At 47.4% G+C, this 24,421-nt stretch overlaps 1 protein-coding gene across 3 annotated transcripts in view; it reads right to left on the minus strand.

Moving 5' to 3' along the window:
* The window catches only part of TIMELESS (timeless circadian regulator), a 247,444-nt gene that overhangs the window by 112,907 nt on the left and 110,116 nt on the right, over positions 1 to 24,421 (minus strand). For all 3 annotated transcript variants that reach the window (XM_088473110.1, XM_088473108.1, XM_088473107.1), the window contains exons 20-21: positions 14,638 to 14,789; positions 14,446 to 14,531 (exon numbers count right to left, since the gene is read on the minus strand). In XM_088473110.1, coding sequence (XP_088329236.1) covers positions 14,446 to 14,531; positions 14,638 to 14,789 — 238 coding nt within the window. The remainder of the gene's footprint in view (positions 1 to 14,445; positions 14,532 to 14,637; positions 14,790 to 24,421) is intronic.

A 24,421-nucleotide genomic window follows, 5' to 3' on the forward strand; every position in this document is an offset into this window, starting at 1 on the left:
ACATTCTCTATATCCAGAATGAGCCTGGCTACCAGCCCCAAAGCAGGGATAATAATACTTGAGATCGGCTCCCCCCCATGTGAGAGGGAAAGAGCCGAATATACCATCCAGTTCACGGCAGAGCCACTGGTCAGTAACCACAGGGCGTATATCACGCCAATTAGTATTTCGTATAAAACGACATCCACCAGGGTGGCCGTTGTGGTAATCCCTGCAAGGGGAATGACAGACCGATGTGGTATCGGAGGTAATTCATGTACTGTGAAAAACCCCGGCAGGGAGCGATAGTCTGTGACACAGGGGTAAATTGCAAGAAATTGCGAGATACCCCGAGTTCAAAAGGGCAGTATGGTGAAGTAACTCCAAGCGAGTGACGACAATGGGGCCCGCCCGGCGATCCTCAAAGGAGAGGATCCTGAGAAACAACGCCCTTTAAGGGGGTCGTGCAAGGGGCCCGGCACCAGATGGTGCCGCATACGTAAACCTTTCTGAGTTAAAATCCTCCGCACTAATTCCTGCAGGCTATGACTTGCAGGATAGCAATAATGGGTGCAGTATCGTGTGCAATCTCCTGGTCAGATATATCTGACTATCTTGACGGAAATATTAAGCAGCGCCATACCGGTCCTGACTGATGCTAAGATTAGCTGCAGGAACCCATTATCAGCGTACGCAACTCACAGTTCCATCTAAAATATGGCAACGTGCAGCACGCAACAGTATGTGACAAACCTCACAGATATTAACAAATATATATATGTGAGGTCTCAGAACCACCCCAGGTACACCTGTATTAGGGCAGATAAAGAAAAGGGATAGATATACACTGACAGGTGAGAGAAAAAGCAGACAGTCAGCACTAGCATAAGTCACATACAATGCAGAAAAATATATATACATACATAAGCATGACATATAATATACTGCACAATGTCGCTACATTCAACTGCCCAGATTCAGTGTCTGGGAAGGCTATAGCGCTGTGTACACTCACCCAAAATGGCCAGGTACGCAGGGGGACTGGGCTCACTGACATCCTAAGAGTTCTGCAGCACCACAGAGAGAAAATGGCCGCTGGAGACCTCAGAAGAAGCGTGGCCCGCGGAGGAAGCAGCTCAGCGACGCCAGACTGTATTATTGAAAGGCGTGCTGAGCTGAGGGGAGGAGCCGCTAGACAGGGAAGGCTTCCTCCCCTGGCTAGCAATTAACCCCCCGGGATGCCGGCTCCCGCTGCCGCTATAATCCCTGGTGGGCTGTGGACACGCGGGGTATGCCTCCATGGAGGGGGAGCCCGCCGCCACCGCTAGCGCCTCCGGTCTGTCCCCAGAGACCGGAGGCATAAGGCTGCATGTACACGCGGGTCACCGCAAGCGGTGACCACGCGACTTACCTGTCCCCGTCGATCCGGCAGCAGCCCAGGGATTCCTCCAGAGCCCGGCTAGTACAGACTCTGGGGTCCCGCTGCGATCCCCAGATCTGTACTGGCGTCGCAGCGCCGGCGGGGTGTAGGAGCGGCAGCTCAGACGTCCATTGGACAGTCTGATGCTGCCGCTCTGAAGAGTAGTAAAAAAATAATAAAACAAAACTCTTTTAAGCTTAGAGGCTGCTAAGCAGCCCCCCTGCAGTAACGGTGACCCGACTCCGGCCGGGCACCAACTTAAACTGAGGTGCCTCTGGCTGGGGGGCGGGGTTATAGGGAGAGTGGACCCAAGTGCATCCTGGGAGCTAAAAGCTTTAACTGCGTGGTGCCCGGATTTGGTTCCCAACCTATACCCCAAGGTCAACCCTGTGGACCCCCTATGGACCCTGAAGTAGAAACATAAAATAACATATATACACGAGACTTGGAGCCCACTAAACATAATGAGTTAGTAATATCCTTCTCCATCTTTAAAACCGTTAACTAAACACCATGGAGAATACTCTTTAATCTGTGTTAGTAAGTTATCCTTATGCTAAACATTAATTTTCAAGTTTAAAAGATATTTTCTATTTTTAAATATATAAGCGTTTTTTTTCATAAACATATTTAAATCAGGGGCATTATACCCATTTTGACATCAATAGCACTATTTTCACTTTATCTTATTTTACTTCCAATTTTTTTATAGGAACATTAGATGTATTCTCTAATTTTTATCAAGTAAAGATATTAGAAACATTAACTTTAGAACTGTTTTCATTCCTGCCAAGTAGAGACACAGTCAGAAACAATTTATTTAACGATGTTTCAATTGAAGTGCAATTAAGGCACCTATGAAAGGAAGGACTGTGCCCATAACAACTCAATCACTGTCCCTGACGAAGCCCAGCCGGGAGAAATGCGTAGGACACCTGCACTGATTACAGACCCACATGCTCCAACGGCGCCAGCTTACATCACAACAGCAACAGGTTACCTGGACCCATGGTAAGAGCTCTACCAGGGGGGATCCAGACCTGCTGCCCTTACCGCCGGCGCTTGATTGGGACCGAATACGAAGGGAACCGGAAGACAAGGACTCCTCTGGACACATACAACGTTTTTTTTTAGTAAAACAAAAATACAAGACAGAGAACACGCTAAGCCGGAACTCACTACCTGTAAGCAAAGCTGACAAGCCCAAGGTAGGAGGTGCGCGCACCCTAATTACATCAACTTTACCTTGCATTCTCATACCTATACACTACCTTCAGTGTGATATCAGAATAAGGAACCCAGTTGCCATCTGACTGTCCGGCAACTGTATTACAGCTTATGACCAGACCTGATCAAGGTCATATTAATCATTACAGACGGCATTGAGACTGCTGACCAAGGGAATAACCAAGTGGATCTATTACTTGTCAAAAGTGACTGATATTTTTTTGCAAGTTTTTTTTACAAGATTCTCGTATATATAAACTGCATATGAACTAGAGGTCTTTTAACCAATTGTGAGCAGTGATTTTGTAACACGTTATTTTTAAACTTTGGACACTGAGTGACTCCACGGACATATACTTATATTTACTGTGTGCTTTTATTTCGTGCTGTCATAAACCCTGTTATATATTGAATCTCGGAGATTGCCTATCAACTCGGTCTGTTCAGCCGAAATCCAAAGACGCCTCCAAACTATCAGCCCAGCGCTCCATAGCTCTGGCTACCCAACAAATGGCCATAGCCGGCCTGGCTGCACCCCCGCAAGGGAATAAACGGACTTTAGGCAGATCTCCACCTTACGGTCCGTAGCATCCTTCAAGGAGCGCATGGGCAATGTGGCACTTTGGACTAGGCGTGTCACATGAGAATCCACCTGTGGAGGGGATTCCCACTTAGAAAAATAATTGTCCGCAAACTGATAAGCCACCGCCAAGCGTCTCTGAGGCTGATACCGTTTGCCAGGGTGTTTCCACGCCTCCTCTAAAGGGTCTACTAACTGACCCGAAAATATGAGATATGGTAAGACCTTACCCTTGTTATCTCTATTTCTACGAAGTCCATAGGGTTCCACAGGATACCTTGGGGTATAGGTGTGACGTCAGTCGCTGGGCACCATAGAGTTAAGCTTTTCAGCCTCCCAGGATGCACTAGGGTCCCCCTCCTATACCCCGCCCCCGAGCCAAGGCACCTCAGTTAGTTATCAAGCCATAGGCCGGAGGAGGAGAAGGAAGAGAGAGAAAAAAGATCTGGACACATACAAGAATCACATTCTCACCAGAGGGAGACGGAAAACCGGTGACCAGAGCAAAGCCCATCTGCAGCACAGGTGCGACAGGGCGGGAGTCCTGTGGAACCCTATGGACTGCGTAGAAATAGAGATAACAAGGGTAAGGTCTTACCATATCTCATATTTTCTACTTCAGGGTCCATAGGGTATCCACAGGATACCTTGGGGATGTCCCAAAGCAGTATCCTTTAAGGGTGGGGACGCTCCTGTGCAGAAAGGAGAATCCGCCGCCCGAAGGAAGCATCCTGAGAGGCGAAGGTGTCAAACCTGTAATACCTCACGAAGGTATGGACAGAGGACCACGTAGCAGCCGTGCAGATCTGAACTGCCGAGGCACCACGTCGAGCTGCCCACGAAGGACCCACAGACCTAGTGGAATGAGCCTTCAGAGAAGGTGGGACCGGTAGGCCTTCATGAAGATAAGCTTCAGAAATAGCCATACGGATCCAGGCTGCCAAAGTTTGCTTTGAAGCAGGCCAACCCTTTTTACGGAAGCCATAGAGGACAAACAAAGCGTCCGACTTCCTAAACGAAGAAGTGCGGTCAACATAAGTCCTTAAGGCCCGCACAACATCCAAAGAGGCCTCACCCACGGAAAGACCCGGTGAGTTAAAGGCCGGAACAACTATTTCCTCGTTAACATGAAACTGGGAAACAACTTTGGGAAGAAACTCGGGCCGAGTGCGGAGCACTGCCCTGTTCCCATGAAAAACCAAGAAAGGGGGTCTACAAGAAAGAGCCCCTAACTCAGAAACACGTCTGGCCGAAGCAATGGCCAGAAGGAAAACAGTCTTAGCTGTTAGCCATTTAAGATCCACTGAGCCCAGTGGTTCAAACGGCGGTCCTTGGAGAGCCCTCAGGACCACAGCCAAATCCCAAGGCGCCACAGGTGGAACAAAGGGCGGCTGAATGCGGAGAACACCCTGCATAAAGGTGCGCACATCCGGGATTGTAGCAATCCTACGGTGAAACCAGACAGATAGGGCCGAAACCTGTACCTTCAAAGAAGCAAGGCGAAGCCCATGATCTAGTCCCGCTTGCAGGAAGGCGAGAATCCGAGACAGACGAAACTCCCGCGGTGCATAACCTCTCGGTCGACACCACTGGAAGAACGTATGCCACACGCGATGGTATATCCTCGCGGAAGACGGTTTCCGAGCTCGTAACATGGTACGCACCACAGAGCTGGAAAACCCCCGGGACCTCAGCATGGCCGTCTCAACAGCCACGCCGTCAAAGACAGCCGAGTCAGGTCCGGGTGAAGGCAAGGACCCTGAGACAGAAGGTCCGGTCGTAGCGGCAACCGCAGAGGACTGTCCACGGACAGACCCTGAAGGTCTGAGAACCAGTGCCGTCTGGGCCACGCGGGAGCTATCAACAGGAGCGTCCCTCCTTCCTGTTTGAATTTCCGGATTACCCGTGGAAGAAGGGAGACTGGAGGGAACAGGTATGCGAAACGGAACGTCCACCGGACGGACAGAGCATCCACCAGAGACGCCCCTTCGTCTCTTCTGCGAGACCCGTACACCGGCAACTTGTTGTTGTGCCGGGACGCCATGAGGTCGATTTCTGGAAGACCCCACCTGTCCACCAGTAGTTGAAAAACGTCCGGGTGCAGGGACCATTCCCCCGGATGAACGTCTTGGCGACTTAGAAAGTCCGCCTCCCAATTGAGCACTCCCGGGATGAAGACCGCTGATATGGCCGGAAGATTGCGCTCCGCCCAAACCAGGATCCGAGAGACCTCTACGAGAGCCGCCCGACTGCGAGTTCCTCCTTGCCTGTTTATGTAGGCCACGGTGGTAGCGTTGTCCGACTGGACCTGCACCGGGCGACCCTGGAGAAACCGCTGTGCCTGCTGGAGAGCATTGAAGACCGCACGGAGTTGCGAGATATTTATTGGAAGCTCCGCTTCTGTCGGCGTCCACCTGCCCTGGAACAAGTGTGGACCCGAAACTGCTCCCCAGCCCCGAAGACTGGCGTCCGTTGTCAACAGGACCCAATTTGGAACCCAGAACGGACGTCCCTTGTTGAGGTGGATCGTCTGTAACCACCACGCAAGGGACAGGCGAACCTCCGGGGTGAGCACAATCGTCTGGGACTTCAGAGACTGAGGCAGCCCGTTCCACTTGGACAGGATCAGGTGCTGCAGAGGTCTGGAGTGAAACTGGGCGTATTCCACCATGTCGAACACAGACACCATGGAGCCCAGTAACCTCATCGCCGAGTGTAAGGACACCCGGCGGCTGTGCAGGCAACTGCGCACCCTTGACTGTAAAGCAGAGATCTTGTCCTCCGTCACGAAGATCCTTTGCTGTCCCGAGTCCAATAAGGCTCCAAGATGCAGAATCCTCCGAGACGGGATTAGAGTGGACTTCTGCCAGTTGATTAGCCAGCCGTGCCGTTGCAGCAGTGCAATGGTCAGGTCCAAGTGGCTTAACAGGAGCTCTGGAGATCCTGCCACCAATAACAGGTCGTCCAAATACGGCAACATGCGGACTCCCTGCAGCCGCAGAGAAGCCGCCATGACCGCCATCACCTTGGTGAAAACACGTGGTGCTGTTGCCAGGCCAAAAGGTAACGCCCGAAACTGGAAGTGGTCGCTGCTGATTGCAAACCTGAGGAACTGTTGATGGCGCAAAAGAATAGGGACATGCAGGTAAGCGTCCTGTATGTCCAATGACACCATGTAGTCCCCAGGTTCCAGCGCCAGAATGATGGACCGTAGGGTCTCCATCCGAAACTTCGGGACCCGCAAAGACTTGTTGAGCGCTTTGAGGTTGAGAATCGGACGATATGACCCATTGGGTTTCTGTACCAAAAATAGATTTGAATAGAAACCCTGGCCCCTCTGGGAAAATGGAACAGGCACTATAACTCCAGCCTGGAGCATAGTGTGCAATACCTTCCGCAGCTCCGTAGCCTTGTTCTGGTCTGATGGTAGACCCGTGGTGAAGAAGCGAGCCGGGGGTCTGTGCCGGAAGGAGAGGGCGTATCCGTGGGAAACCACCTCCAGAACCCAAGTGTCTGTCGTAGTGGTCGACCAACACTGGGCGAACTGTAGCAGGCGGCCTCCCACCCTGGGATCCCCCAAAGGGAGGCCCGGACCGTCAGGCCGCAGGCTTGTCATCTGGCTTGGGGGCCGGACGTCTGGTACTCCATGCCTGCTTCCGGGGCTTGACCGATTTCTTAGGGCCAGCCTGTCGAGGAAACGACTGTGGATTGGGCCTGCCCTGGGCCCTAGATGACCGAAAGGACGATGGTCCAGAACCAGAAGGCGCAGCGGCCGACGGGAGACAAGCAGATTTGGCTGCCGCCAGCGTGGCCACAATCTTATCCAGATCCGGACCGAAGAGAACTTCTCCGGTAAACGGCAACGCTTCCAGACCTTTCTTGGAATCTGCGTCCGCCTTCCAGGATCGCAGCCACAAGGTGCGACGAGCAGCTACCGCTGCTGAAGAAATTCTAGACACCAGAGTACTAATGTCTAGAGCCGCCTCGTTGATGTAGGTGGCCGAATCACGGAGATTGCCAATCAACTCCGCCTGTTCGGCCGGACAGTCGGATTCAAAAGAAGCCTCTAATGAATCCGCCCAGCGCTCCATCGCTCTGGCAACCCAGCAAATGGCCATAGCCGGCCGTGCTGCCCCCCCTGCAAGGGAATAAGCGGACTTCAGGCAGATTTCTACCTTGCGGTCCGTAGCATCCTTAAGGGAGGACATGGATGGCATCGGCAATGTGGCACTACGGACAAGACGGGTCACGTGAGAATCCACCTGTGGAGGGGATTCCCACTTAGCAAAATAATTATCCGCGAACGGATAAGCCACCGCCAGGCGTCTCTGCGGCTGGTATCGCTTGCCAGGCTGTTTCCACGCCTCCTCTAAATGGTCCACCAACTGACCCGAAAGAGGAAAGACTGTGGCATCGCCCTTCACATCTTTGAAAAAGGCATACTTAGATTTAGCCGCTGGGGGAACTTCGTCCTCAATCACCAAGGCTGTGCGGACCGCCCGAATAAGTCCAGGAATATATACTTTGGACTTAGCATCAGCGTCCTTAGTATGGAGAGGTTCCTGATCGTAAGGATCCAGAATCTCCCCATCATCAGACGTCCCTTCGTCATCCTCATAAGGAGCGGACAGAGACGCCACCGGCCTTTTATGAGGCCGCATCACAGACGCCCCTTGCAACACATCCGACAAGTGCTGTACAGAACTCGTCAGGGAGTTAACCCACGCTGGCTCCTGAGAACCCGGGAGCGGGGAAATAGGGAGACTGTGGGGTACCACCAATTGTCGTGGGAACCCCTGCATGGGTGACGACACCACAGACTGCTGGGACAAACCCATCGGAGTAAACGCGGGCTGCGGAGCTAACTGGCCCACTAAAGCTGTTAACGCCTGAGCGAAACAAGCCCAGGGCGGCTCCTGTACCGGTGCTGTAACCGTAATAGGCCGCGCCATGGACAAACACTGCCGGCAAAGGCCCTCCGCGCTACCCTCCCCCTCCGCTAACGGTACTTTGCACGTGGTACACTGTAGCCGGAGGGGAAAATCACTTTCAGACATGATGGCACCACGTATGTGACCTCTCTCACCAATTAAGTATTAAATAGGCGAGAGACCACCCTGCAGCACCGCACCGCAAGGGCTTTAGCAGAAAGAACAGGGACAGTAATAAAGCTGACAGTTTAGAGAAGAAAAGTTACAGGCAGCGCTAGCACAGTCACATACAATGCAGAGAAATAACAATTCCTGCACTAACAGCGCTGATCACTCAACTACACAGACACAGGGCCTGGTAGGACACAGCGCTGCATACACAGACCTGAGCCACAGCGGAGGAGAGGTATGCGGGGGGACCCAGACCACGATGCTTCCGTCCAGCGCTTCCAGCAGCGTTCACCATGCGTTCTGGAGAAGATGGCCGCCGAGGAGCAGAGAGGAGGCTGGCCTGGGGGAGGAGCGCTGCCACAGGACCAGTCGGCAGCATGCAGAGAGGGCTGTGTGCAGCGGGGGAGGCGCCGGCTGTGAGACAGGGAAGGCGCGCTCCCCTGGCATGCATTTAACCCCTGGGACGCCGCAGCGCTACCGCTCTGCTGCGGTCCGCTGTCCCAGGGGGTAGTGGAAAGCGCAGGTTGGTCGCCTGGCTCCATGCTGCAGCCAGTCCCCAGGGAGCCCCTGCCTGGGGACTTAGGACCATGTGACCAGCGGGGACCCACCGCGGGACCCCGCTGCTTACCTTTGTCCCCCTTGGATCCGGCCATGGTCCGGAACATCTGGGGTCACCGCTAGCTGTGACCCCAGATGCTCACCAGCATCCCCGGATCGGTACCGGCGTTCTGGTACCGGCGGGGGTGTAGGGAAGACAGCATGGACGTCAGGACTGACTGTCCATGCTGTACATCCAGATGTGCAGCCACAGCTGCACTGAAGAAAGCTTCAGGGGCTCTTCTAGCCCCCACTCCGACAGGTGCACCCGACGCCGGCCGGGCACCAAACTAAACTGAGGTGCCTTGGCTCGGGGGCGGGGTATAGGAGGGGGACCCTAGTGCATCCTGGGACGCTGAAAAGCTTAACTCTATGGTGCCCAGCGACTGACGTCACACCTATACCCCAAGGTATCCTGTGGATACCCTATGGACCCTGAAGTAGAAAGAGGAAACACTGAGGCGTCACCCTTAATATCCTTAAAAAAGGCATATTTTGACTTGGACACCGGAGGATCTTCATCCTGAATCACTAAAGCTGTGCGGACTGCCCGAATAAGTCCAGGAATATAAACCTTGGACTTAGTGTCCGACTCTTTAGAACGGAGAGGTTCTTGGTCAGAAAGATCCAGAATCTCCCCATCATCGGACGTCACGTCGTCAGACGCCACCGGCCGCTTATGTGGCCTCAACGCAGACTCCCCTTGTAACTCCGACAAATGTTGTACAGAACTTGTCAGTGAATTAACCCACGCAGGCTCCTGAGAGACCTGAGGAGGGGAAATAGGGAGACTGTGGGGTACCATCAATTGTCTCGGGAAACCCTGCATGGGTGACGACACCACTGACTGCTGGGACAATCCCATCTGTGGGAACGCAGGCTGCGGAGCTAACTGGCAACGAGGGTTGTAAGCGCTTTGGCGAAACAAGCCCAGAGCAGCTCCTGTACCGGAGCCGTGACAGTAATTGGACGCGCCAATAAATAACACTGTCGACATAGCCCCTCCGCGTTACCCTCCCCCTCCGTTATTGGTACCTTGCATGTAGTACAAATAAGCTGGAGAGGAAAGTCACTCTCAGACATGATGGTAAGTATGTGACCCCTCTCACTGATACTTGTTAGTATAGTGGGAGAACCACCCTGCAATCACCGCACCGCAAGGGCTTTAGCAGAAGAGCAGGGACAGTGAAATGGCTGACAGTAGAAAGTGAAAGTACAGGCAGCAGACGCTAGCAGAAGTCACATACAATGCAAAGAAATCAATTCCTGCACTATCAGCGCTGATCCTCAACTACGCAGACACAGAGCCTGGTAGGACACAGCGCTGCATACACAGACCTGTAACCAACGGAGGAGAGGTATGCCGGGGGACCCAGACTGCGATGCCACTGATCATCAGCGTCCAACAGCGCTCACCATGCTTCCAGCAAAAGATGGCCACCGAGGTGCAGAGAGGAGGCCGGCCTGGGGGAGAAGCGCTGCCACAGGGCCAGTCAGCAGATGCAGAGAGGGCTGTGTGCAGCGGTGGAGGCGCCGGCTGTGTACAGGGAAGGCGCGCTCCCCTGGCATGCAATTAACCCCTGGGACGTCGCAGCGCTACCGCTCAGCCGCGGTCCCAGGGGGGTAGTGGAAGCGCAGGTTAGTTACCTGGCTCCACGCTGCAGCCAGTCCCCAGGGAGCCCCCTGCCTGGGGACTCTGGACCATGTACTCAGCAGGGACCCCACCGCGGGACCCCGCTACTTACCTGCTGCCCCCTTGAATCCGGCCATGGTCCCAAATATCTGGGGTCACCGCTAGCTGTGACCCCAGATGCTTACCAGCATCCCCGGATCAGTACCGGCGTTCTGGTACCGGCGGGGGTGTAGGGAAGACAGCATGGACGTCAGCATTGACTGTCCATGCTGTACTTCCAGATGAGCAGCCACAGCTGCTTGCGAAGAAACTTCAGGGGCTAACCTTAGCCCCCCTCTAAACAGGTGCATCCGACTCCGACCCAGGCACCAACGAAACTGGGATGCCTTGGCTCGGGGGCGGGGTATAGGAGGGGGACCCTAGTGCATCCTGGGAGGCTGAAAACTTTAACTCTATGGTGCCCGATGCCTGACATCATCACCTATACCCCAAGGTATCCTGTGGATACCCTATGGACCCTGATGTAGAAATTACAGTTACTGAAGTATTATCAGCTATATCACATTTACAATTAGGGAAATCTTCTAGCCCAGATGGCTTGTCCAATGAGCATTATACATTTTTACAACAGCAGGTAGCCCCAGCTTTGACTGAGTTATTTAATGATATGGTTGATAACTATTCTCCCTTTCCTTATTTCATACACACAACAGTATTGCTTCACAAGCCTCAAATGGATCCTCAGCAATTAGACTCCTACTGGCCTATAAGTCTGTTAGATACAGATGCCAAGCTTCTTGCTAAAATAATGGCAGATCGCTTGCAAAATATACTACCAGATTCACAGACCCCTGATCAATTGGGATTTGTGAGGGGGTCACCACTCAGTCTTGGGGATTAGATCAGCGATAGCTGCAGTTGCTGTCTCCTCTGGAACACCATTAACTAACACTTTACTGAGCCTAGACACTACTGGGGCATTTGATACGGTCCTATGGCCCCATCTTTTTCAAATCCTGCAGGAGCGTGGCTTTGACTCCTCTTTTATTGATATAATCAAATATCTGTACAGGTATACGTCTCCTAAGAGTCCTTGAATGATAAATGGACATAGTAGTGTCACTTTAGAGATGTTTAGAGGAACTAGGCAGGGGGTGCCCCCTTTCGCCCTTTTTGTTCGACCTAGCAATTGACCCTTTGATTCGCATTTTAGAAAAGGATGCAATTTTTAAAGGCATCTTTGTAGGCTCAAAAACGGTAAAGTTAACTGTATTCGCAGACGTCGTGATGCTCTACGTAGCCAAGCCTATTGAATCTCTGGGTCATATCTTTAACATTTTAAGTAGATTTGAAGAGGTGTCAGGGTTTGCGGTGAATATTAATAACTCAGTAGCACTTTATTTAGGGCTCACGAGATACGTTGCCCCAGCTTCCGGAGGGCGTGCCACTTCGTTGGGCCAGGGATCGGCTTACGTACTTGGGAGTTACAATTCCCCGTTGTCTAGCAAATCTCTTTCTCTAATTACACACCCATGATTAAGAAAATCTCAGATGAGCTGGAGAGTTGGAAGGACTTGCCACTGTCATTTTTGGGAAGTTCAAGTCTGATAAAAATGATCTCCTTTCCGAGACTTATGTATTTAATACAAGTCCTTCCTTTGTTTATCACAATAAGATTTTTAGAACTTTTATTTGACACAGGAAAAGGCCGAAAATAAGTCTTTTAAAGCTACAGCAATCTAAATTGAACAGGGGGATTGGGTTTCCCTATATTCAAGTCTATAATAGGGCAGCAATGTTCAGGTATTTATCAGACTGGGTTCATGGAAATGATAATTATGCAAGTACATCTCTGGAGAGGGAGTTTCTGGAACAGGGGAATTTACTTTTGTTTCTCCACCTCCACGATCAGGAAGTCTTGCCCTCTATACGAGATAATCCATTATTATGGAACACAAAAAAAATATGGCACATTGTAAGACAAAAAGCGGGTTTGAACTATTATTATTCCTTCCATTTTTGGGTAATCCGTATTTTCAAATTAGCTTGGCATAATGTCACCTCTGTGATTCTGGTAGCGACTTGGAGAATCCAGTGGATACCATTTTGTCTCAACCTCCTATACAAAGGAACGCTATTTCAATATATTACCAACATTTCAAAGTGAATATGGACCATGAGTCCTCCTCTAAGGGGTTATCACAATGGATACTAAATTTCACACATATACAGTCGAGGATCTCTTAACTGCTTTTACTTCTTCATGTGACCCTTACTTCATACATGTATACGGAAATGTTCCTGAACATCTTCCATAGAGCATACTGTATCTGTCTCCGCATAGAAGTTTTCTCATGGGGCACTCTACCATCTCATTCCTGCTACAGATGCGGGGAGGGTTATGCAGATTTAGGTTTTTGGTTGTGCCCATTAAATTCTGGTTCAAAGTTAAGAATTACGCAGAGCCATCTATGCTTGATTATGTCCCCTTTTCAGCACAGTGGGCAATATTTGACCTTATTCCTGCTAATATGAGGGCCAGTAAGGGGAGTAAACGCTTACTCTTAGCAATTAGTGCAGTGACCCGAAAGTACATATTACATGAATGGATATTATCTTCTTCTCCGTCATTCAAGTCCAAATTGTTTAATCTTTTCCGTATAGATTTGATTGAGGTTGCAATAGATAAAAAAAAATTCAACTTTGGATTCCTTACCATGTGGGAGAGTTATACAGTATATCTACTCTGTCCTTGGAAATGAGGCATCAAATTCATGGTTGTATTAAAAATACATGTTGGTACTCACTCCGTGTTTGGGATAATGATCCTCCAATAGATATTACTCCTGCTAATATTTAATACTTCTTGTAGGATGAGTGATTTTTTCGGGGCTGCAGTGCCTCTGGGGGGTGGGGGATGGGGCTTGAGGGAGAGTAATTATTTTATATTTTCTCTCTCTCTTTTTTATTTTCTTTTTATGTGCTACTACAAACGTTGATAAACAAATTTAAAGAAATTGTTGTTTTTCAAATTAGGAACTATAATGTATGTTTGCTATTCCTTTTGACAATTGTCCAAGGCACTGAATGTTGAGTTTGTACTATTAAGCCAATTTTCTTTTAATTCATTGTTAACATATTCTTCTATGTAACAATGATTTCCAACGTGTTTTCAATGTTCATTGGATGGATGTTTGTACGACACTTCAATAAAATATAACTAAAAAAAAAAAACAAAACACCAGTGTCCAGCAAGTATCCAAGATGTAACAGGTGGTGGTCATGATGAGTGAAACACTTGATGCAGCTGAAGGTCTTCAAAGTCTGAGTAAGACGCATGGATAGACAAGGAGGAATAAGAGGATTACCTCCCTGTGACTGGATCCAGCATGCCCGGGAAAATGCTCACCCATTCAACAATAGTCAACACAAAGGAGTTAAAAGTGCCTTCAACGTGCAGCAATATTGTGACTTCCACTTGGAGAGGCACCTCCAAATTTGTGTGCCTGTAAACAGACCCATACAAAATGTGAAGGCATCACAGGAGGCATCGTATATGTGCATTTGCAACCTTTTTATTTTTAACTTCACATAAACCTAGTACTGAAATGTTTTTAACTGATCTAGGACCACCTCCTAAAAGCAATGACTGTATAGCTGGAGTCATCCTTTCCTTACTTACTGTCCAATCCCTTGGAGACAAGGCCCACAACACCCCACCATTCATCTGTCACCCAATCCAACACACAACAGGAGAAAATAATATGTAATATATTGCTTTTAATTACGGTCAATTGTATTTATGAACCATTTATAAGAAGTTATTTTGTGAAAATTGCTGTTAACAGGAGAAACTTAATAACAAACACAGAATTAAAACAAAACAAAAATACTCTGAAATACTTACCTTCAACCTCTTTATACTGCAAGTATAGGCCTCGTAGCTCCTCTTCTTCCTGTGGAGTCCATTTTATACGCTTACGATTGTTTTCACTGTATTAAAAAAAAATGACCAGCATTAGTAGCTGCACAATATGATATACTTTTCTGTAATGTGTTCCCACTTGTACGCTAATCGATTATTTAAGTGATGTCTCACCTTTCTTCCTCACCAGGCTTTCTGTAACCTTCAGTCATTTCTCTAACAACGCTGGTATTTTTCCAGAAAAGAAGCTCAACATAGGCCTTGTTATTTGTAGCAGCAAGTGCAAAGAACTTACTTAGTATGTACTTCGCAAAAGCTACCAGCTCCTGAAAAACAATAGTTCAAATGATATTACTGCTGCGCTATATCAATAACTGACCTATAGATGTAATTTGTGCAAATAGCATCACTTGTAGTTACAGAATGAGTTTCCAAACTCCACCATTACAGTCAAGGATTTAAGGCTATCCATGCTTGAGCCCAGATGGTTAATTCAAACTGACGAGGTACTAAATAAGTCACCTGTGCTCAAGTATGGATATCCTTAAAACCTGGACTGCAATGGCGGAGTTTGGGAAACTCTTTTATACATAAAATATAATTAACTATCTAGTTTCTCAACTCCAGTACCACCAACAGGACATGTTTTGTGGATTTCTTTAATCATGCACAGGTGAGAATCTATATTGCTGCGACAGTAATTATCCCACCTGCTTCCACAGACCGAAATCCCCAAAACATGACCTGTTGTGGATATTTGAGGGTTGAGAACCAATAATCAAGTTAAATAATATGTTTTACAAACATATAGGAGGGAATTCAATTAGCCGTGGTAATTTACTGTGGGCTAATTGATACACTGGAAGTATTCAATTAGCTCCACAGGCTGTCCGCAGTTAACAAGGATTTTATTTGGGGGGGTGGTCTGATGAGCTCCGAAAAGAAATTCCTGATAAATAGCTTGTTAACGGGTGCCGCAATTATGTTTACACATAGAATCCGGGATAAGTTCCCGGACCTGTGTGTTAACGCCTGTTACCAGGAAAGAAAATGTATTTTTGTTTTTTACTTGTTAAATCCTATTATCAGATTTCATGGGGGACACTGGAGAGATAATGGGGAATAGGAGGTGCTGCAGGAGTCTGGGCACTAAAGTTTAAAGCTTGACAGCAAAAGCTCCTCCCCCCCTATCTCCCTGCCCAAAGGAGCCAGTATTTTTTAATTCCCAAAGGAATCGGGCATATTTTTACCTGCTCCTGCAGCTTTATGGATTTTATATTTTATTATTTATTTTTAGATATCTTGGACATTAAACACAAAATTCAGTCATATGCACCATCTAGCCTGAAGGTAATCTTATACAATATTTTTAGCAATTTTGTGCATAAAACAAAGTTTGTGTACACTGAATCATAAGAAAGCAAAAGGTGCCACTCTCAGCCACAGTTTTGGATTTTGAAGGTTTTCGGATTAGGGGCACAACCTTTAACAGTACGTAAACTAGATATTGGAAAAATTTGTTTTATACTCACCGTTAAATCTCTTCCTTGGAGTCGGACACTAGCTAATTGAAAACTGGCTCCCCTCCTACATAACCATTCCATCCTAAGCTCAGTCTTATGTTTAACAAAGCTGGAGAAAGACCCACGGAAGTACTGAGAAACCAGATACCAACAGGCATCTAGTATGAAACCAAACAAGGAAGGGATCTTGGAATCCCCCAGATAGACTCCAAGAAAGAGATTTTACTGTGAGTAAAAATCGAATTTCCTTCATCATCCATCTGGGGATGCCATTGCTTCTGGGATATACCAAAGCAAGCCAATTAAGGGGGGTAGCGTCGGAACCAACCACTCTAAAAAATTTCCACCCAACACTGGCGGCCCTTGCTCCAAATGTATGGAAGCGGTAAAATTTTGTGTACGAATGACCAGGTAGCCGCTTTGCACAGCTGTTCAACTGAGGCACCATGCCGTACAGCCCAAGAAGCCCTGACAGCACGAGTCGAGTGAGCCTGAATTGAGGTCAGAAAAGTCTCATTCGAGGACAAATATGCCTGCCGAATGGCAGAAGTGACCCATCTAGCGATAGATCCTTTCAAGGCAGGCCAGCCTCTTTTTCGTGCATCAATTAACACCAACAGGGAATCCGTACGCCTCAAAGACGCAGTACGGTCCAAGTAAATGCGTAACGCACGTACCACATCCAACAGTGCTAAGGAAGAATCTTCGTTACTGAACTGGCGAAAAGCTGGAAAGACAATATCCTGGTTAATGTGAAAAGCGGATACCACCTTTGGAAGAAAGGACTGTTTAGTGCGTAAAACTACCAAATGAGAAGCGGAGCCGCTAACTCAGATACCCTTCTAGCTGAAGCAATGGCCAAAAGCAATACAACCTTCAAAGTAAGATATAGCAATTCTACAGTTTCCAAATGCTCAAATGGTGCCTTTTGAAGTGCCTCCAAAACTAAATTCAAGTCCCAAGGAGGAACCGGCAGGACATAAGGATGCTGCATGCGAAGAACAGCCTGCAGGAAGGTTTGAACTTCTGGAATGGAGGCCAATTTTCTCTGAAACAGGATCGATGGGGCCAAAATTTGTCCCTTAAGAAAGGACAATCTAAGACCCTTAACCAATCCCTCTTGCAGAAAAGAAGAGAGACGAGATACTCGGAACCTTTCAGGTTTGAACTTATGTTGTTCACACCAAGAAATATTTATCTTCCATATACGATGATAAATCTGGGAAGCAGTTACTTCGAGTTTGCGAGCCTGTATCATGGTTTTCACCACAGATTCTGAAAACACTTTGGCTTTGACAGCATGGTTCTTGAATCAAATATTTGGAGGGCCAAACGAGGCAAATTGGGGTGATGGCATGGACCCTGAAGCAACACATCTGGATTCAGGGGCAGACAATGTGGAACGTCATCCAATATGGTCCGAAGAATTGCATACCAATGATGGCACAGTCTGGGGCCACCAGAATGACCGACCGTGCCACTGATCGAATCCGCAGAATTACCTTTGGTAATATTACCAGAGGAGGAAAGATGTATCCCAGCTGGAACACCCAAGGTGAAGTTATGGCATCCACCAGAGATGCCTGAGGATCCCGAGGCCGAGATCCGTACTTTGGAGGCTTCTTGTTGAGACAAGAAGCCATTAGATCTACAGTGCATCTGGAAAGTATTCACAGCGCTTCACTTTTTAGACATTTTGTTATGTTACAGCCTTATCCCAAAATGGAATAAATTCATTTGTGCCCTCAAAATTCTACACACAATACCCCATAATGACAACGTGTAAAGTTTTTTTTTTGAGATTTTTGAAAATTTTATTAAAAAAAAACAACAAAAAAAACCACTAAGAAATCACATGTACATAAGTATTCACAGCCTTTGCTCAACACTTTGTTGATGCACCTTTGGCAGCAATTACAGCCTCAAGTCTTTTTGAATATGATGCCACAAGCTTGGCACACCTATCTTTGGGCAGTTTCACCCATTCCTCTCTGCAGCACCTCTCAAGCTCCATCAGGTTGGATGGGAAGCACCGGTGCACAGCCATTTTCAGATCTCTCCAGAGATGTTCAATCGGATCAAGTCTGGGCTCTGGCTGGGCCACTCAAGGACATTTATAGAGTTGTCCTGGAACCACTCCTTTGATATCTTGACTGTGTGCTTAGGATCATTGACCTGCTGAAAGATGAACAGTCGACCCAGTCTGAGGTTCAAGAGCGCTCGGGAGCAGGTTTTCATCCAGGATGTCTCTGTACATTGCTGCATTCATATTTCCCTCTATCTTGACTAGTCTCCCAGTTCCTGTCGCTGAAAACATCCCCACAGCATGATGCTGCAACCACCATGCTTCACTGTAGGGATGGTATTGGCCTGGTGATTAGCGTTTCCTGGGTCCTCAAAACAGAACGCCTGGCATTCACGCCAAAAAGTTCAATCTTTGTCTCATCAGACCAGAGAATTTTGTTTCTCATGGTCTGAGAGTCCTTCAGGTGCATTTTGGCAAACTCCAGACGGGCTGCCATGTGCTTTTTACTAAGGAGTGGCTTCTGTCTGGCCACTCTACCATACAGGTCTGATTGAGGGATTGCTGCAGAGATGGTTGTCCTTCTGGAAGGTTCTCCTCTCTCCACAGAGGAATGCTGTAGCTCTGACAGTGACCATCGGGTTCTTGGCCCTTCTCCCCCGATCGCTCAGTTTAGACGGCCGGCCAACTTTAGGAAGAGTCCTGGTGGTTCCGAACTTCTTCCATTTACGGATAATGGAAGCCACTGTGCTCATTGGGACCTTCAAAAGCAGCAGATATTTTTCTGTACCCTTCCCCAGATTTGTGCCTCGAGACAATCCTGTCTCGGAGGTCTACAGACAATTCCTTGGACTTCATACTTGTTTTGTGCACTGACATGCACTGTCAAGTGTGGGACCTTATATAGACAGGTGTATGCCTTTCAAAATCATGTCCAATTAAACTGAATTTACCACAGGTGGACTCCAATTAAGCTGTAGGAACATCTCAAGGATGATCAGTGGAAGCAGGACACACCTGAGCTCAATTTTGAGCTTCATGGCAAAGGCCGTGAATACTTATGTACATGTGATTTTTTAGTTTTATTTTTTAATTAAATTAGCAAAAATCTCAAAAAAAACTTCTTACATGTTGTCATTATGGGGTATTGTGTGTAGAATTTTGAGGCCAAAAATGAATTTATTCCATTTTGGAATAAGACTAACATAACAAAATGTGGAAAAAGTGAAGCACTGTGAATACTTTCCGGATGCACTGTATGTCTGGAGATCCCCATTTGGCAATTATTTCGGCAAACACCTCCTGGTGTAATTCCAATTCCCCTGGATGCACACTGTGGATACTTAAAAAGTCCGCCTCCCAGTTGTCCACTACCAGAATGTAAATTGCTGAAAAAGCTAGAACCCAATTTTCTACCCAATGAGGGATGTGAGAAACCTCCCTCATTGCTTGCCAGTTGCGTGTGCCACCTTGCTTGTTTATGTAAGCAACTGCCGTGACATTATCTGATTGGATTTGCACTGGTAATTTCCTTAGATGGTATTGAGCCTGAATCAATGAATAGCTAGTTTACCTTAATTCCAGCATATTGATGGAAACAGGAGGCTTCCTGGACAGACCAAAGACCCTGTAAGTGTCTGTCTAGAACCACCGCCCCCTGCCTGTTAGGCTGGCATCTGTGGTGACAATGGTCCAATCTATTACTGACAGCTGGCAACCCCTGTTCAGATTTGCATCCTGTAACCACCACCAGGGAGACTGTCGGGTCTGCAGAGATAATCTGAACGTCTGCCTGTTTAATAGAGGGTCTGGCTTCACCCATCGAAGAAGCAGTTGGTTTTGTAGTGGACAGGCATGAAATCTGGCAAAAGAACTGGCGTCAAATGAAGCCACCAGTTTTCGCAGTATCTGAATAGCCCTGAGATATGAAATCTGCAAAATGGTCCTTATTCTGGATTGCAGATCCTGAATCTTTACCTGAAGAAGAAACACTCTGACACTGGATGTCGAAGAGAAGACCCAAAAATACTATCCTCTGAGATGAAATTAAATTTGATTTGGGGAAATTGATGATCCAACCAAATCTTTGGAGCATACCTAAGGCAATCTGAAGATGTTGTTTTAACAGGGCTATTGAGGTTGCCCTTAGCAACAAATCATCCAGATAAGCCAACACATTTATCCCCCCACTCCCGAGTAGGGATATCATGTGTGCCTATATATCTATATTATTACACAAGAAATATCTAAGGACTTACCTTTAACTTGTACTGTACTACATGGACATCTCTCCAAAATCAACGGATTGCATTCCTGCACTGAGATTCACATTGGATTGAAACCTCTGCTTTCTCCACTAGAACTCAGACTGGCATTACCTCTGCAGTGGACACCCCAGAGCAAGGTACAGTGGAATACAAATTATCTTTGGCTCCAGCTCTTCCCTAAGACATCATTCACCTCTGTTCTCTTCTCAGCAAATAACTCTGATTTCTTGCATTAATAATCTAAAATACAGTATCCCCAGTCTCTGAAATCTGGAAGTCTGGTCATTTTAGAACACAGGATTCCATTTTTTATTTTTTTTTTTCCCCTGGAGACATGTTATCTTTACCCTTGCACAGAATATCCACTTCAAAAGGCGTCTCACACTGGGATTTTCACACCTATACAATAGGAATGGCTTCTAACACCTTTCCACAAGCCTGCTTTGCCCTGGAATAATTTGTGTGACTAAATCAACTAAAAAGACAAGTTAGCTTATTTAGATACTCCTTATTCAAAATATACCTTTTGTACAAGAGAGAAGCAACTGAACATAGCAATAGCCAAATTAAATTAGACTGCTGATGAATCCCATTATAACTTCTGGATCACACAGAGTTGAGAAAACCGAAAAATAAAAAAACTGATTGATCTTCTCTCATCATCAAATGCAATTCATGCTCTCTCATCGATGGCCCAATGTATTTTTACACCTCCAGCTTTATGCTTTCACTCCGCCCACCACGAGCAGCAGTTCCTATTGATACAGCACAGGCTTCCATTCTTTAATACCTTGGCATTTTCAAAAAAACTCAACAGGGCAGTCATGGGAAGCGAGGACGAAAGTCTCTTATCCGCTGTAACCACGTAAGTTCATTGCCTTCAGGTTCACCAGTTTCATATAGGAGACAAATAGAAGTTGTACCTATCAAACGACCCTGTGCTTGGAAGAACAGACCTGTAAACTCTCACTCTGTGACTGACATCCCCAGAGCCCCCACACTCAATATAAAGAGAACTACAGGCCCTCTGGTATGCCCAATCAGGTCCATCCTTTGTAATGCCAGATCTAGAAGAAACAAGACTGCTACAATTGCTAACTTTATTGAATCTTCAGATCTTGCCTGTATTACAGAGACTTGGCTAGACGAAAATGCAGCTTATATTGTGGAAGCTGCCGTTCCAACAAATTACTATGTCATTCACAACCCAAGACTTAACCGCAGGGGAGGGGGAGTGGCAATCTGCTTTAAAAAAAGAGCTTAAACTTAGGGTCCACCCAATGGAAATTATTCACTCATTTGAGTGCATTGCTGCTTGGAGTTCTACAGACTTAAGATTCAGATTACTTCTCATTTACCGCCCCCCTGGAGATGGAAAGATATTTCTACAAGAATTTGTATATATTGTTGCTGGACTAGTTCTGGAGCATCAAAGATGGCTGATCCTTGGGGATTTCAATGCAGGGGTTGATTATGAGCTCTCACCTTGGCCAAGATCTCCTGTGCACAATTAATGCTCTGGGCCTCACACAAGTCATTCCTTCATCTACTCATATAAGTGGTCACACTCTTGATCTTGTCTTCCAGATTGGATTAGAAGTCTCTGACCTAATTATAAACCCAGTCACGTGGTCAGACCACCACTCAATTTGCTTCTCAGTTGCAACCCCTCAAAACAGAACTTTACCCATGGAGTTGACAAGGTATCGTCCAAGGAGGGGCATGACCCCCCCCAGGCTCTTGCAGCAAACCTGGATCTTTCTGCGGTAATGGGGGCCTGTAAAGATCCATGTTCTCTTGTCCATTACTATAACAGCGATATGACAGCTGCAATGGATATCACCCCTGTGCGTATATGACCCCACATACCATACCATCAAGCCCCTTGGTTTGAAAATAGTGTTAGTGAACTCAAGAAAAGGGGGCGTAGACTTGAAAGACAATGGAGGAAGACTACCCTGGCAAATCAATCATAACATATAATCAAACATATTGGAGAATATCAACAATCACCCGTAAGAAAACAGTTCTTTTCAAATGAGATCAAGGAAGCAAACAATAGGCCAGCTCAGCTTTTCCGTACAGTGGAGATGCTTTGCAAATCAGCATTCCTGCAGCTTGATGAAACCCTCTCCCAGTCAAGATACAATAAGTTTGCTAATTTCTTTGCAGATAAAGTATCCTCCATCTGGGCTGGAATCCCCACAGTGCCATCAAAAGATTGCCAAACTACCAAGCTTGCCAAGGTAAGCCACCTGTCTCCCTTCTCCCTGGAACAGCTTTGACATAATGGATGTAAAAGCCATTGCCAAAATGATCAGAATATTGCGACCCACCACCTGTGATTTGGACCCTGCCTCAACCAAGTTTCTCATAGAGTGTATGGACATGATTGGCCCTGTAATTGCAAAAATAGTTCAATGCTCTTTGCAAACAGGCATTTTTCCAGAACCACTAAAAAAAGCAATTGTTAGACCACTTCTTACAAAACCTAAATTAGACCCCGACTGCATTACCAACTATAGACCAGTATCAAACCTTCCTTTTCTAGGAAAGGTCATTGAGAATGTGGTGGCAATGCAATTGGAAACCCGCCTGTCTACCCTTGATATTTATGATCCATTCCAGTCAGGATTCAGGAGAAGACATAGCACTGAAACAGCTCTAGTATGTGTGCTTAATGATCTTCTGATGGCAAGAGACAGAGGGCATGATTCAGACCCGGTGACAAGCACTGAGCGCTCGCAAACCGGGTTGTTTGCCCACTGGGCATGCGCATGACAGACCCTGCTCCGTCGCTCTGGGTCTCGCACCAAAGGGGGCGAGCTGTCGATGGTGATTGCCCCGTTTGGTAGGCGTGGCCGGGGGGTGGCTTCACAAATGGAGGCGTTCCCAAACGTATGCCTGCCGTTTGTGGGTGGCCCCAATGACATCACCAGTGATGTCAGTGGGAGAGCTTCCGGCTCTGTTAGAGCCAGAAGCTCTCTGGGGCTTGCGGCCACAAGACCCTACCACAAGGGTCTCCTTGCAAGCCCGATGGTCGCGATGGTCTTGACCCACAGCTATGCGAGCAGCCAGGAGGCATGCTCAAAAAAAAAAAAAAAAAAAACGACCCCGATTCAGAGCGAGCGCTCTTTCAGAGCGTCAGTCTCTGAGTCAGGCCCAGATGTGACTGTTCAATCTTAATCCTTCTGGATCTCTAAGCAGCATTTGATACTGTGGACCACAGGAATCTAATTGAGCGCCTGAAACATTTCTGTGGACTGGATGGCACAGTCCTTAGCTGGTTTAAATAATTTCTGACCGGCAGGTCATAGAGTTTCTTCTGGAGTAAACTCTTCATCACCAGTGTCACTTCCATGCGGTGTCCCACAGCGTTCTATACTATCTGCTTTTTGCAGTATACATGCTACCATTGGGTGAAATAATCAGACGTCATGGCCTAGTCTACCACTGCTATGCAGATGATACACAACTGTACCTGTCCTTTGCTCCAGGTACAAAGGGCCCCATAACAACCCTAAACGGCTGCCTAGCTGAGCTTCAGGAGTGGATGAGTGCCAGTTGGCTGCGACTGAACCCTGATAAAACAGAGGTCCTTATGATAGGTCACAAGTCAGGGCTACAGCATAGCCAACCAACAGGACTTACGCTTGGGGGATCAGAATTACAAAACACTGAACATGTGCGGAATCTTGGTGTTGTCCTGGATAGTGGCTTGACACTTAAACATCAGCCACAATCAAATCCTCATTCTTTCATCTGAGGAACATTTCCAGAATCAAGCTCTTAATTCCCTCAGAAAATCTGCCTAAAGTCATACATGCATTTATATCATCACGTCTAGACTACTGCAACGCCCTCTACATTGGACTCCCAGCAAAAAAATTGCACCGCTTGCAGATGGTACAAAACGAAGCTGCCAGGCTATTAAGCAACCAGCCCCGTTCCAGCCACATAACACCCATTCTCTACTCCCTTCACTTGCTGCCTGTCAGATGGCAAATTGTTTTCAAGACTGGCCTACTAACTTACAAAGCCCTACATGACCATGGCCCAAGGTACCTAAAGCAGCTTCTGATCCCTTACCGTCCCACTCGATTACTGCGATCCGTTGACGAAGGACTATTAACAGTACATAGAAT

This window comes from Taudactylus pleione, unplaced genomic scaffold (genome assembly GCF_031769625.1).
Source record: "Taudactylus pleione unplaced genomic scaffold, aTauple2 ptg000130l, whole genome shotgun sequence".
Taxonomy (NCBI): domain Eukaryota; kingdom Metazoa; phylum Chordata; class Amphibia; order Anura; family Myobatrachidae; genus Taudactylus; species Taudactylus pleione.